Genomic DNA, 15,961 nt, shown 5'->3' on the forward strand with positions numbered 1-15,961 from the left:
TGTTTTTTACATTTTATTTAATAAAGCATTATATATGTTTCGAAAGCTTTGTGATTTTTTTTATTTAAATTTAAATCATTTTGTCATTTCAAAATAGTTTTCAAAAACTAACTTCATTTTAAAATGAAATAATCGATGAAATTATGTTTTTAGCGTTAATCTTTACCATATCTAACTCAAACGATTTTGCTAACGTGTTAAGGAATTCCCTCCACCTCTTTAAGGGTATCGCGACTTACTCTTTGCTTTTTTTTTCTAAGAAAAGCAATCATTTTAATCAAACATACATAAGAGAAATTCTGAAATAGTGTGTGGTAAAAGAAGAAAACTAATAAAAATAGGAGTTTTTATAGCTTCAATCTCCCACTCAAAAAGAATGATTTTTGTCGCACAAAAGGACTTCCTCGTGAAATTGAAAGTGAAAGTCTATTTGGGGGAGAGCACAGTGTGAGCTTTTTGCGCGTATTCGTGTTTTATGGTTGTTTTAAAACCCAATAAAATTTCACGCTATGTATCGTGTGCGTTTTTCTGCCACGAAGGAGGAAACAGCCAGGAACATTTTCAGCCCAACACTTCACCCCAGTATAATATTCTTTCTCTCGTTTTTGGATTTTTCATCATCCCTTTTGCTGGCATTTTCAACACTCATGCATTAATTTTTCATGCTGATGTTAAGAGTTTTTTGCATCACAGCGAATTATCCATTCTATGACTTTAGTGCAATTTTTTTACGGGAGGTCATGTGCGTTTTGCCCTTTTTGGCGGGGGTGTGGGTGAATTTGAGAATTCATTTCGAGTTTTATCGTCGAAATTATATTTCTGCAAAACACATGGAATGACGAAGATTAACCATGAATTTCTGAAATGCATTCAGGGAGTTTGTAATAAGCATATTTGTATTAAAAGAACAGTGAAATTTGATGGTGTATACATCCCACTTTTGCTCATCAACTCCGCAGTTAAAAGCTTGTTTAATTGCTACATTTAAAAAAACAGTAGGTACACACACACACAGATCGTGCAATTGAGATTTACGTGAAATGGTTTTGTGTAATGGCAGTGGTTTTGTATATTTCACTAACCATTAAAAATGGACATGCTAAAGAATGAGGTAATCATGTGAGGAATTTAATAATTGAGGGGCTACAATGCCACCGCACATAAGGCATCCCATGGTCCATCTTTGGTGAGTTAATCAACCACCCATCAAGCTGAATAATACAGAAGGATCTGCAGAATGTTATCCGCCGTCGGACACCTCGTCGTCAGCACCTGGATCTCCCGTGGCGACAATTGCGGAGGTGGCCGAATTGCCACGAGGCGGAAACATGACTCGCAGATTTCATGTTAACTACCGCGCCTTGGGTATGTCAGAGGAAAGTTGTTCATCATCATCGTCGACCAAAGCGGGTAGAAATGTCAACTTCCCCAGGCGCGGTGTGCCAGAAGTTATATCACTGGCCAGCGCTGGATCACGCAGGGGATCGCGTTTCTTCCAGCGTCCGCGATCCATGTCCGCATGGAGTGACATCAGTCGTGGTAGCATGAGATTCGATGAACGGTAATACTTTGAAACATCTTAAATGGTTTCAAGTTTAAAGCGTTTTTTTTTGTTAAATTGAATCAGTTTGAGCTTTTATAAAGGTTTGAGCTTAAACGGTTTTCCTTGTCTATATTGGTTTTGATGGAAAACTTATATTTCAGTATAAAGACGTTATTACGAGTCTATCATTAAATAGATTTAGTTTAGTGAAACAACTAAACGGCTATTGCATTTCAATTATCAGTTTACGATTTAATTAATTTGATTTTTATTTCCTTACATCAGGCCTTACATTTAATAATATTTTTCTAACGTTTAAATTTTTTCCAACTTAACGGCAGATATTTATTTTCTTTCGTTTATATATATTTTTGTTTACTTCGACGTTTCATATCTACCGTGTGATGTATTGAATTCTGACGCTTTTTAAATTGTTTAGTAGTAACCAACTGTAGTAAAAATCATCAAATTTTGCTTGTTCGAAAACTTTTTGACGGTAATGTGTACGATGCCGAGGAGACCAAAATTATCTCTCATTCACTCATGGTAAGGTTTCGAAAAGCTGCAGTCATCCTTCCCTCTCAAAATAGGTCAAAAGTTAAGATTTTAATAGCCGATTTCAGCGGGTTTATGCAAAATGTATCTCATCACCTCTACATAGTTTGGAGGACATGGAACAAAAATTAATCTTGATTTTGAAACTATTTAATTGATTTAATTACTGTTTACGTTATATCTTCAATCAATTTTGTGGAGAACTTCACTTTTACAAATCAATAAAGGTCAATAAGTTACTTCTGTGAAAGTTCTGTAAGAACTTTGAAACTTCTTCATTTAGTATTTTGCGAAGAGAACTTGTAAAATAGGCGGTATCTTTTTTAAACATCAAACAATTTTGAAAATGCTTTTACGTGACTCATCAAATTAATTTAATGAATCAGATAATGCTTGTCAGTATGACTGGTGGTTTTCTAGGGGTGATTTTTTTTTCTAATCATGAAATTTAACAAAAATAATTAAACAAATTTTGTCATTTTGGTCTCGTTTCAGGTAAGAGAGAATGTCCTTTGTTGACTCCAATAATAGAGAATGTCCTGAAAAGTAAATGAACGATGGTAAGTTGGTTTTCCCATTTACATGTATTGACATCTTTAACGATGAAGTACTTTTTTTGACGGGTGGTTGGGGGAGGGGATGTGCTAGGGGAGGGGTATAAGAGATACATGAAAGCTCAGCACGATGGCGCTACAGATACCCTCCCCAATTGCCCGTATATATAGAAAAAGTTTCTTTCGGTGTATTCGAGAATGAGGGGTAAATGCGAGTGCGGGAGCTTTTCATCACCAGAGAGCGATCCATTTTGAGCTTGCACTTCCACCCAATATGAGATGCTGATACAATGCGAATTCGCATTGGTATTGAATGGTGAATGAATCCAAGATTTGTCATGGCATGAATTCCCTCTCAATCGCATTCGACATTCAGGATATTCCGTGGTCATGTTGGGCTTCTCGTGTTAATCAATCAAATTGAGAAAATTGAATGAGATTGATTTACGAATTTTCCTCCGAGGTAAATAACCTTCATCGTATTGCAATTTTTTTACCATACAATTTTAACACTCAATTTGACAATAATTTTAGACACTCGCTCATATACAAAGAAAAACTCACTTTTCGCTACTCACACCACATATGAGGGTGAAAAAAAGTTTGAAAAAGATCAGGAAAAGGAGAAAATTGAATTTCCTTCATCTCATTTAAATACCACAAACGTACTTTCTGTGAGTGACTTTTCCATTTACTCTTGAAAAATTTGGAACTTTACAAAAATACTTTCCCTTTGCCCACAATGCATCTGAAAAGCTTTTTAATTTATAAAAAAAATGACAATTTTTGTTTTAAATATATCGTACTTTTGTAGATATTACTAAAATAAAATGAAAATTAACTTCCTTTGAAAAAAAAAATATTAAAATGATTTTCAAGGGCGCATTTTCTTAAGTATTTAATATTGAAGAAGATTAGTTTTAAAAGGGAAGGGTAGGAGGGAAAGGAAGAATACCAAAAAAAAAAACGATTAGTTGAGAAGAGCACGAGAGAAAAATGGGGAGGATTTGTGTGTGAATTATACGATTCACACTCATTGAATTTATCTATTTTCGGGTTTTCTTTCGTCCCGATAAAATCCTTCTGATACAGCAAAAGAAGATGGAAAATTTGCCAATTTAGGAAACCATCCGATTCATCTCAATTCGCGCATTTTCGTGTGATATGGAGCGTATTTTCGACGCTATTCCACCACATTAATTTTCCTGGGGTATTCTTTCCTCGCGCCAATAAAATGAATAACTTTATTTTTTTTATTCTAAATTTATTGCATCCGCTTTTTAATTTTTTTCTGTGTGATTTTTCTTTTAGGGTTTGTTAAGGAAATATATATTTACCTATTGCGTGCAAAGTGGTAATAGGTACTGTCTATTTTGTCTGCACGATTTGCTAATTTGTCTGAGGTATAGAGTGAAGGTACATAATTGAAATTGTTAAGCACTGTTCAACGTTTTGTCAACCTGTCAGTGCATTTTACACAGCAAATATTTACCATGATATACCCCTTTCAGTACTGATTAATTTGACGAAGTTGTTATACTCAATATGACAAAGTTAATCGATATACTAAGTTGATGCATTTCATCATGTACATATGTAACAATTTATGTGAAGGAGGAACTTTCTTGTACAGTCCTAATCAAGAACGTCAATATAGTTTTCCCACCCTATTACAGTCTACAGCTAATTACATTCTATTGTACCAATTTTCTATCTTGTCTCGAGAAAGAGCCCTTCATGTACACATCATAAAATTTTCCTGCTGTGGGACTAAAAGTCAACGACAGGGGACGCTTTTATACATATACCTATATTGTGAATATATGCCATGTCAATTCATTTACTCACTAAACACAATTACACGCCATCAATGCCTCAGTAGAGAAGATTCATTTTTTGTGGTCATCACATACATAAGGAAATTCTAGCAATATATGCACAGTACGTGAAAAAGACTGATATGTGTACAACAAAAAGGTCAGAGTTGGGACCTACAAATAATAAAGAGGAATGCTCGCTCACCTCACCATTAGGCATTAGGAGCACATTATGTGGTCAAAGTGGCAATTTCACGTGCTGAGTGATATTAGAAAAACTCTGAGAGATGAGGAAAAAAGAGAGAATCCTTACAATTCAGGTTCCACAATTCCTTCTTGAGTGACACTTTACACAAAAAGTCCCGTATATATAAGCTATTTATACATAGATCTTATGAAAATTTTATGTGAAATTCGTAAATTGAATCAACTTTGGAGGAGTACCTATATCTACTCACGGTGGGATGTGATTTGGGGGCTTTTTTCTAAGAAAATTACCTTGCTTTTCCCTAAATTAAATTTTACATTAAAAATATTCAGAATGTTTAAGAAAAAATCTTTTCAAAATTACTCAAACTATGCAATATTACCAACCTAATTTTATTACGGATCTTGTTGAGTTTATTACTTCATTCTTATTTTAAATTTATACTTTTTGAGCTCAATGATGACTTATTTGTTGTAAATGATACTATATGCGTATACCTACATACAGGCGGTGATGTTACTAGATATGTTTTGATGTAATATGTAATGCTATTTGATTCAGGGATCTAAAAATATTTCATGTATAAACTAACTGGTCGCACATGACTTACAAAGTTTATTTTAACTGCCTCTTATGCAATGTTTTGTGTAATGTTTTGCATAAAATTAGAAAATGTGTTTTCTTTAATAACCTTTGCTTCAGAGTCAATATCCTGATTATTTATAGGGCAGGTCTTTTTTTTATTATTTAAAGAAAATTATATAAAATACTTGATATAAAGTTGAAGACTTTAAAATCTATATAAATACTCCAAAGTTTTTAAGTAAAGAATATGACACCAGAACCATCGAAAACTTTTAATTGATTTCTAAAATTTTCACTTAATTTGCCTTTAAATCAATACTCCTTTTGACAGTGGAAGAGCTTAAAGTATAATCTTGGAAATGTCACGTGTATCGATCACATAACAACGTTAAGCACGTTTAAAAGCAAGTATCAACGACGAGCGACTCAATGAAAATTTTCCAATGTTATATGGACAAGAGAAGATAGAGATAAATCGTGAAATAGGGCATTTAGTCCTTAGATGTGGCGATAGCAAAAGAACTCACCACAAAACTACACCCACATGTAAAAAATGAATGAGGAAAAAGTAATAATTATTTTATCATAGTCAATTTTTTGTTATTATACCCATAATAGTATACCCATTCGCCTAACTAAATACCTTTCCATTTACTATTTTCCAAAATATAGAGAAGAGAATGATGATAATTGGCTGAGATTAGACTGTGCGAGATATGTAAAAATTAAAAGTTAACGTCAAACATGGAATTCAATTAGAATCACCCCCAAAGGGAAAAGGGGAGGTTTATGTAGTCAGTATATTATGTATATTTTTTCTGTTTCTCTTTGTAATTACTTTGTGGTAGGTTTTTTTTGTTACATTGGATGAGTCTGCAATCCAGAAGTGTCCCAAGAGTGAGATTTTTTTCTCTGACACAACCCTTATGGTAGGGATGGAAGGATAAAATTGGCGCCAAAGAAATCTAATATTCAAATTTAGCTCACGAAAAGCTTACAGAATTATATATATTTTAACCATATAAGATGGTGAAAGTGGGCGGAAAATTGGGGGTGATTTTCTTGGTGAAGAAAATCTGTGGACATAGTATATTTTTGTGGGGGATGAAAGTAAAGTGAGAGTTGCTTTAATTGTGAAATCAAATTTAAATTAAGAAATCTTCCATGAAGAAGAAAAATGTCGCAAGAAGCCTCCCAAGTTACTCACTGCGTGTAGAGAATTTTCCATTTGACAGAGGGGAAAGCATGAGAGAAATTATCGCTTAATGATTTATGCAAATTAAATTATTTCGCTATTAAACAAGAAAATTAATTTGTATATTTCCCCACACTCCACGGCGTCACAGTCATCCACCATGTGCCCACGTGAATGAGAAAAAATAAATGTGCTCGTGGAAGACGTTTAATTGACGTGTGGGCTTCATTCTATGATTTCAAATTCAATCAAATGGTAGATTAATTAAATTTATAAATAGATGAATGTACAATAATACTTGTGAACTTTCACATAAAGAAATTTTATTTGCTTCATATTTTTCAAAATATGTTGTAAAATATTTGTTTTTAAAGTAAATTATGATGAGAAAAAATTTGTTTAAATAATAAATTTAAAAAATTCAAATCATTTATCATGTGCGTAGGCCATTAAATTCATTAAAGAAACATAAATTGTGCTTTAACAGTGATATATAATACTTTCATCTCTTTATTCTTCAATTAATCTTGACATTCTTTGAAGAAATTTAAATTAAATTATATTTTGATGACCTTTAAATTAGGTATCAGTTTCAAGGAATTAATCAACTGTTTTGCTTCAAAAGTTTAAAGTGCAAAGTGCTGTTATTAGAATATCTATATATACATATAAAAGGGTTTTTTCACCAATAAATTGAAACTTTAGATCCCTTTGTACATATTGATTCTGTGAGTTTGCGACATTATCGAGTACTTTACTATGTTAATGTCTTCCCTGGGGGTGTATCTCCGAAGCTTTTCCATGAAGGAATTTCAAAGCAAGAAAATAAACTGAAAGAAAAAGAAAACAAGAAATGCATCCTTCCAATTTTTATGAAACTTCTGTTGGAACATTGATGCCAAATTCTTAGAATACTTTGAGGAGAAAGAATTTGAAAAATTTCTGCATGAGTTTTCCAACATAAAAATAAAATATATGGCTATAATGATTTGTTTACAACAATAAAAAATCACATTCTTATTCACCTCTGATACTATTTGTCCATATTCATATTTTTCCATATATTTCTCATTCTCCTTCCTATCGTATTTCCCACAATCATATAAGGAGATATGGTTATAGAGAGAAAGAAAATATCCTTAGTGTGTCATAAGAAAATTGAATAGAACAACCCAAGAGGATGACAATGTGAAAGCCGTATATCTACTGTTGAAGAGGTGGGAGAATTGTTGGTGGGGTTGAACATTCATCTGCAACAACACTATTGAATATTAACATGAACACAATGAACTTAATAAATTGAGTTTATTCGTGCTGGAGTAATTCCTCCCGAGAAAACTTTCTTCTTCCAATTATGAGATTCCTCATACCAACCAACCCAAATAAGACTTTTATCGCACCAAATTCACCCAATTATTGAAAATCCCGAGAGAATTGGTGTTGGATGAAGAATTAGGGCATCTATTTCTGGGGGTTCGCGTCAATTTTCAATGATGAATTTTAACCTATGAAAAGTGAACCTGTAGTTTATTGAGTTTGTGGCCAAGAGTGCAGAGAAGACCGTGTAATTTTGCACCAGAGCACTCGAAAGATTCTTGTTGCTCCACAAAAGCTCGTACTGTAGTGTTGTATCGACTGGAACTTTCTGTGAAGAGTGAAGAGTTTCATCTCAATTATTATCAAAGCCTTTCGAGGAGTTGTCTAGTGGAAAGTCTTGTCTGCACTCTTATGTTGCTATCTCGTATTTTTTATGTTATTTTTTTTTAAGAAAACAACTATTGCATTGTATTGAGGGCTAAAGCTTAATAAGAAAAATTAGGGTGCTTTCCAAAAATATCTTTTATTGATTTTCTTATCACTCTGAATTTCTGTTGTCTGTAATTTTAATCAACAATCCTTTTAATACTGATAATCACTGAAAGGTAAAAACAAAATAACTCATTATGTATAATATTATTATGTACAATACATGTAGGTAGATGTAATTTTCTATCTATGGAAAAATTCAAAAAGTGTCACGTCTTCAGAGCTTTCGTTGAGCTTTCGAACTTTCTTGTGAAGCACACACAAAGCTACTTGGCCCTCAATGAAGGATACTACGGCATGTCATCGAATCTATGCGATGTGGAGGATGGTATAATGCAAGGGTGGTGGACAGGACACTCAGTCTGAGTGGAAGAGATACAAAATGTATCCAGTATGTCGATGATCCTGTGTATGAACTCCATATTGGGTTACCTTCGGACTCATCCACATTGACTCATCGGCATGTGATGGTGCCACAAGAGCGCCCCACATTGAAGTGAACTTTCCATGGCGGGTGCGCTGAACCACGAGCTTTCTCGGGAGAGCCAGTTGTACTCGAAACGCCGCAACGAACACATCACACTGTTTTAAATCGTCCCCGCAAAATCACGGTTAAATCGTATTTCTCTCGTATACAGAGCACCATTTTCATTTCTTCATACCCAAATTGATCTCTTTCACACCTTCAAGTGAATGAGAGGATACAGTGGCACACATTAGATAGAAAAATCCTTCAAGAAAATGCATAATTTTCCGTGGAAGGTTCACCGGGGAAGCAAGTGATGCTCTCTATGCACAAAAAAGTTTAGAAAATATAAAAGTGTGGTGTTTTTAAATCCGCGTGGATAAAAATATTGATTAGTATTTTTTTTTTCAAGCAAAAATAAATATTTATGCTACAGATTTTGAGATGAAATTCGCGGAAAAATCCACGCGAGATCATACCGTGATAAATATGCGGAGATAAAAATAGAAGAAATTCTATTAAGTGAAAACTTTATGAAATGAGATGAAATGAAAAAATAACCAGCGGATATTGAAGAAATTATAAGGTGAATTTGGTTATAAATATTCCTTCTTGTAAATCCTTCTTTTGTCCCCTTTTATTGAAATGATGCATTCCCGATTTTTTTTTGGGAAGATGCCACATGGGGGTGAAGAGCCAGAAAGCACGACATTGAAATTGACCATGAATAGCCGAAGTTTCCCGGCGTGAGAGAGAAAGCACGCACCTCGAAACATTTTCGGGGATGTCAGATATTTTTGGGGGTGGGTGTATAAATGAATCAACATACTGACTCATTATATATAATGCATGTCCAATGAAGTCTGAGGTTGAAGCAATCGATAATATGATAATTTGGGAGTGGGATATTGTCACATGAGATAGACATTTACAATTTACATGCACATTGTCATTGTTAAGCCACATCTCTCTTGAGAATTTGAAGTTGAATTTTGAGAAATTTCACATTGATTGTTCTCAATAAGTTGAATGACAAGGTTTCGTAGGAAATTCTCTGTGAACATTAAATTATCTATGAACTAAAACTTGAGTTAATTACTTGAAATTGAAATGCATTCCTACTTAAATATTGATACAAATTAAATAATAATATTCCCGATATTAAGTTAGGAACTTACTTGAGTTTTTTATGTCAATGATAGTTTTTTTCTGTTTTTTATCCTTCGTCCTTATTCATACAAATAGGTTCACATCATTTCTATAACATACCCCTTCGTTAAATGTATGAATCCCAAAATTATACAGACAATGACATATTGTTATATTAGATACATAGCTATCTGATAAAACTTAATAGAACTACATAGTACATGATCCACAAAGAGCACAGTTATTCTTCAAATAATCTGAGTGTATTTATGATAATAACTACATATCTACATGTAATATTTACAGTGCAGTAATTTTGAGATAATTATTTTATACGTATTTTCAATATTATTATTTTTCATTTTAAATAAATTTCAAATTATTCTTGAAATTCAAAATATCTTAAAATTAATTGATGATTCTTCAATATCAGTATCAGTTTGTCTTTGGAATATTAAATTACAGTCCAAACAAATTAGTAAGACGGATAAATTATCTAGAATTATCCTATGTAGAACCGAACCTCACTGTTTCCTAGGACTTTGACTTTAAAACCATTTTTGGTTTGTCCAAATTTTTTAAGGCATATTCAACACCTTAGATCCATAAACGTTAACCTTTTCTCAACCTTTGAGTCATATTTTAAATTTATTTAATTACTTTACTAAGAAATTGCAAAGGAAGGAATTTTGGTTGAGATGTGCTTTCCGGGTTTCTACTGAATGTATAACCAAGATAAAAGACGAATATTCTAATGTTTCATGTGGTTTACATTCAGCAAGAAGCCTTATTTACGATTTCTAAAAGACTAAGATTTTCAGACAAAAAAATTCAAACCATCTTTGAATACCTTAAAGACCTAAATGTCTGTCATAGAGAATATTCCTTAATAATTCGTATTCCTTATTTTTGCTTTAATAAATCTACTACTTACAATTTTAATCTCGATTAGATATATTCAATGAATAGAACTAGGTAGATTTCTCTCCAACTACAACCACTAAATTGCGGTTTAGAGCTTTTCCACAAAACTGGCGACTTTTCATCTCTCTTTTGGAACACACGTAAAATCACTAAAAGGATTGATTTCCATCCAAAACTAACAATTTTGATTGCAATTTCGTGAATAACGCTTTTTCACTGCTAAAAGTGTACAAATGTACAAAAAAGCTTCACTGAAGCACCCCTATCGACCGCATGGGAGCTTAAAAGATGAGATGAATGTCTATGTAAGAATAACAATTGGGGGTTTTTGCGTCTTCCATTGAATCTATTTTCTATCTCTTCGTCATCCCCTCATTTTGTTTGAATGGGTCAACACTTTAGGCGACTTCCTGCTGTTTCCATTATTCTTTCAACGTCCATTGGAAGCCAAACAGCTGGTTCTTCAAGTAAATTAGTGAGATAAGGGAGCGACAAAAATACCACATGGTGAACATCAAGATAGATCAACAGGGTTGATAATAATAAAAAAAATCAATTTGTGATTCCTTTTTTTTTGCGTAGAATATATTCGACTAGAGAGATTTATTTGATTACACCTCTGACATCTCACTTCCGGATTTCGCTTTGTTCTATTAAGTATTTCCGTATAGGTGTATTTGTGTACTCAATAGAGCCCACAGTCATTGATTGGGGTTAGATGAAATTTAATCCACTGCATCTCGGTGTCAATTTGCGCACCTGTCGAAAATTCATCACCATAAATTAGCTGTCGGAAAATTTCCATGAGAAGTTCAATGAGTTTTTGAACGTACAATCAATTGGTTCGCCTTGGTACCATGATAAGTGGTTTCCTTTTTGTTTATATTTCGTCCCTGGACTCATTTAAGAGGGTGGAATTAAATTAAAACGCATAGAAATTTATTGATTTGAATAAGGTATATTTGGGATATTTTATTGAATTCAATGCAATATAAAAAATTGAAGAGAAAAAAATATTAAAATCAAATAGAGATCTTGTGGATAAAATACTCTTACTTGAAGTATATTCATTTTTTATTTTTTTTTTAATCAAACATTGAATTTATGATTTATTCTATTTATTTGAAAACACCGGCAAAAGGAGCTAATGAGCAAGCGCGTTGTCATGGAAGAACACTAACTTCGCAGCAATGTATTGCTCAAATGTCAAATGATAACGTTCTTATTCAATAATGGGAATCATTTTAGGGTCAATTTATTCAAACACTATTAGTGCATTCATTTGAATAAAAAAAATTCGTCCATGGAGGTTCTCTCGGGAGTCCCAGCATAAAATTTTCTGCATATACTTCAATAAATTTGATAATTCAATTGTACTTAATTTTATAAGCGGGTGGTTGATTAACAAACAGTTGATCATCAAATAAATTAGGCAAATGAGGGGAAATTACGTAATTTGTGAAAATTATCGTGGATTTCCGGTGTGAAGATTTCACGAAATTTCCGGCTAGGATATTCGGAAATTAATTTTCCCTTCGTGTAGTTCCAACTGTAGCACATGTTCACGTGTATAGTTTAAAATTACATCCTGAACTGTAGTGTAATCCACAGTCCCGGATTTTGTTTTGTAATTAAATTGAAAGCCAAGGTAATGGACATTAATGAAATTTTGAACACACAGTTGGTGGGCAACGTATTTTACTATTTTCCTAAATCTAACCACTATTTCTGGCCATACGGATGTGAGACAAATGTGAAAGCTCATCAATAATATCGAATTTTCACAGTAATTTGTCAAATACTCATTTTTCCCTATTTTACCCACCTCTCAGTGGTATGAGAATTGGCATATCGAATTGATTGTGTTTTCGATTGAAATACAAAATTACTATGTGTTCCATTTTCACTGTAATTTCGCAACCTTGCATTCGTTATGTGAAATTTATTTGTCCGCACATTCTGTATTTCGGGGTGTTCCACAACGTAAATATGCGCAAATTTGCATGTTTATTTAAATATGCGTCTCGACGAATTAATTTATTGAATACTGGTGCAAAGAATAATTTGTATGTTTTTTATATTCCGCTGTACTTATATGCTAAAATGAAAACATCCATAACAAATTGAAGAAAAGCTTAAATTCAATTTTTTCGCTTTTTTCGAAGTTTTTTTTTTGGAATAATTTTCAAAATCTCTTCAGATAAATAACTAATTTAAATCCTAAAGCTGTTTACCTATAAAAAATATTTTTTTTTCTAATAAGTTTGAAACATAAAATTTAAGAAATAAAACATACATATTTCTTATACATAGTTAATGGTGCTCTCGCATTGAGCACACATATTTTTATTTTATTTATTTATACAGCATGATATGTGCTTTTCTCAGGAAAAACCACCCTCTTCATCCTGGAGGCTATAATAGAAGAATTGCGTTCTGCTGGCAAATCCCCCTTAGTTGATCGCATGTAATCCTCAAAATCATGTCTTTTAAGCTCTTATCCCCCATTTCAATTGTGTCAAAAGGGGTCTTTTATAGTTTCCACATGGAAGTACAAAATTCATGGGCCGTTTTTTCATGGTTCTTTACGAACCCACCTAAAAGTTTCTATGCTGTATCCCAAATACGTGTCTTCTGGGAGAAAACTCAGCGGGTGTTAACATATTATAGGGATCAAACACACCAATACATTATGGGCTTGGTGTGAAAAAACTTAGGTTTCAAAGTTGCGAGAAATTTAACATTATTCTGAAAAGAATATTTTAACTTGATTTTTGAATAATTATGCATGAGCTTTCGTCTGTAAAAAGCTGCATTGACACATTGCCATTGACGCGGAAAATTCTCATATATAACCATTATATGGGTGTATTATAAATATAAATAACTCTCACAGACACATATGGTGGAGCTTATTATATTTTTATAACCTCCATAAAGCATAAATTGTTTTTGGATCAGACAATATTAATTATGATGCAACGCGCTGATCAATTTGCCAATATTAAATTTTTCTATGGGAGATAATAATAGAATTTTCCAATTCATTTCGACTGTTTAATTACATATATTATACACAAATATTGTCTGTATGGCAAGTAGTTAAGTATACAGTCCATTGCATGTTATATACTGTACATATTGTACAATGTACATATTAGATTTTTAGATTAGATTTATTGAAAATTCTTGCCCTGAGGTACATCAATAAGTACACATATTGGACTATACATGATTTACTTATGACTAATAACAGCAAAAAACTAATTCTGGGCAACAATCGTAGAAAAAAAAAAGACAAAGGAGGCAATACATAGATAATCGTGAAAACTAAGTAATACTTGGATTTATAATTTCTGTGATAGAGGCTTTAAATTTTGTAATGTTTTGTTCGTGTTTTAGTTTTTTTTTACAACCTCATATATAGTTCTGTAGGTATTAAGAACAATGCGTTGGAATATGCTACAGAGCTTTCAAATTATACATATGTGCATAAGTACTTAATGTATGTCAACACTAACAAAGCCTGAATTATACTGAGAATTACTAAAGTTCAAATCTCTTAATGAGAGATGAATCCTAATAAAGTTGCTCGTAAACTTCTTCACGGTTCTCTTTATAGAAATCTTTCATACTTTCCATGATAGAAACTTTATGGACCTGACTTTTCATGGATGTATAAAATGATGTCAGTCTCCCCTGGGAGAGGCCCAAAAAAGGGACTGTCGAGTCGACGGAGCTTTGTGTGCCAAACTGAAAGACTTTTCGTCTTTCGATGAATTGATGTGTGAATAAGCGTCAACTTTTTGCATTTTGCTACCTTTGCAGGGAACATTGTTTGAATTTCTTTGATCCAAAGTTGCGTGCAGGATCCAGTTGAAGGATGCGAAAAAAAAGTCGACAATAAAGACGTGAACCATTGGACGTGAGCAAGATTAAGGCGGAGAAAAGGTAGAAAATATACCTCACACATTGGTGTGGGTAGGCTCAGTCTAAGGAAGGGGAGTGAGGATGTGAAAAGATCCATGAAAATGGCATTCTATTGAGGGGGGATTTTGACTTTCTCAGGCGTCAAAGTATCTCCACCGCACTTTCACTTCCTTCACGGTGAAAGTGTTGGTTTATTTATGAAAATATTGTATGTATGTTCCATAAAAGCTTTTCTCCACTAAAGTTTTCTTTTTTGGATTCTCAACGAGTTATTTTCAAGGGGAATATACGTTTTTATTCCCAGTAATATTTAATGGTATTTTCGTCTCGCTTTTTTCTCCTACGCCTAATTCTCATTCCACAAAAAAATAAATATATGCTCCATTAATAAAAATACTTCCTCGAGAATGGCAAACCTCTCTAAATATAAGGAAATTTCTCATGATTTTAATGAGGAAAAAATACAAGACCTTTATGACATAAGGAATCTGATGCTGGACAAAAAAACGTAATGGTGATTATGGAAAAAAGTGAGAAAAAGTCGTGAGTTGAAATCAATAAGTATATGCCACAACTTGGTGGATTATTTTTGGTTGACATTTTGAGTCATTCTCAGTGTTTCTTGAAGCACACTTTTGGTAGGATTTTTCGCTGTAATTTGTCATTTTTGCCGGCTTTTTATACATTTTTTTCTCCCTTTGTTATATATAGAAGTAATGCTAAATCCACGTGACAAAATTATTTTCATCTTAATCGAAATCATGCGAAAAATTTGTCCTGTCATCAATGTTCATTCTTTTAATGGGAGAACCTCTCAAGGCGCCCTTTTTTTTACAAACTTCGTACGGCTTGTAAATTATTGTTTCATTTTATATAATGTAGATAAGTACATACATAACTTGAGAAAATGTATTGGGAAATTTACCACAGTCTATAGATTTTATTATGACGTTATCATCATAAGGGCCGTGATACAAATTTTTAATAATTTTCATTAATTTGTGGGAATTTTTTTCATTATTTTAAGTATTGATTTATTCTGTAATTGAAAAGTTTTATGTATGTACTACATATGTATATTATGTATATAGAAACACATCTTATGCTGTATGCTTTTAATGATTGAATACAACCAAAAATGGAAAATCACGACCTATGACCATTAAAAACAATTTAAATCACCTTAATGCTTTATGTGAAAAACGAAATAGATAACTAAACACGTGTAC

General features: G+C 32.8%; 1 protein-coding gene across 29 annotated transcripts in view; it reads left to right on the top strand.

The window, feature by feature from the left end:
* Positions 1 to 1,018: 1,018 nt before the first annotated feature.
* LOC129792558 (potassium channel subfamily T member 2) overlaps positions 1,019 to 15,961 on the top strand; it is a 65,897-nt gene continuing 50,954 nt past the window's right edge. For 3 of the 29 annotated variants that reach the window (XR_008750817.1, XM_055831705.1, XM_055831713.1), the window contains exon 1: positions 1,145 to 1,561. Coding sequence is in view for 26 of the 29 variants with exons in the window: in XM_055831705.1 (XP_055687680.1) it covers positions 1,329 to 1,561 (233 nt within the window). In the remaining 3 variants the exon portion in view is untranslated. Of the gene's footprint in view, positions 1,562 to 8,840; positions 9,316 to 15,961 lie in introns of those variants that run through there. The other 26 variants (XM_055831693.1, XM_055831706.1, XM_055831717.1 and 23 more) reach the window with 16 other exon arrangements.

The sequence above is a fragment of the Lutzomyia longipalpis genome, chromosome 3, assembly GCF_024334085.1.
Source record: "Lutzomyia longipalpis isolate SR_M1_2022 chromosome 3, ASM2433408v1".
Lineage (NCBI taxonomy): Eukaryota > Metazoa > Arthropoda > Insecta > Diptera > Psychodidae > Lutzomyia > Lutzomyia longipalpis.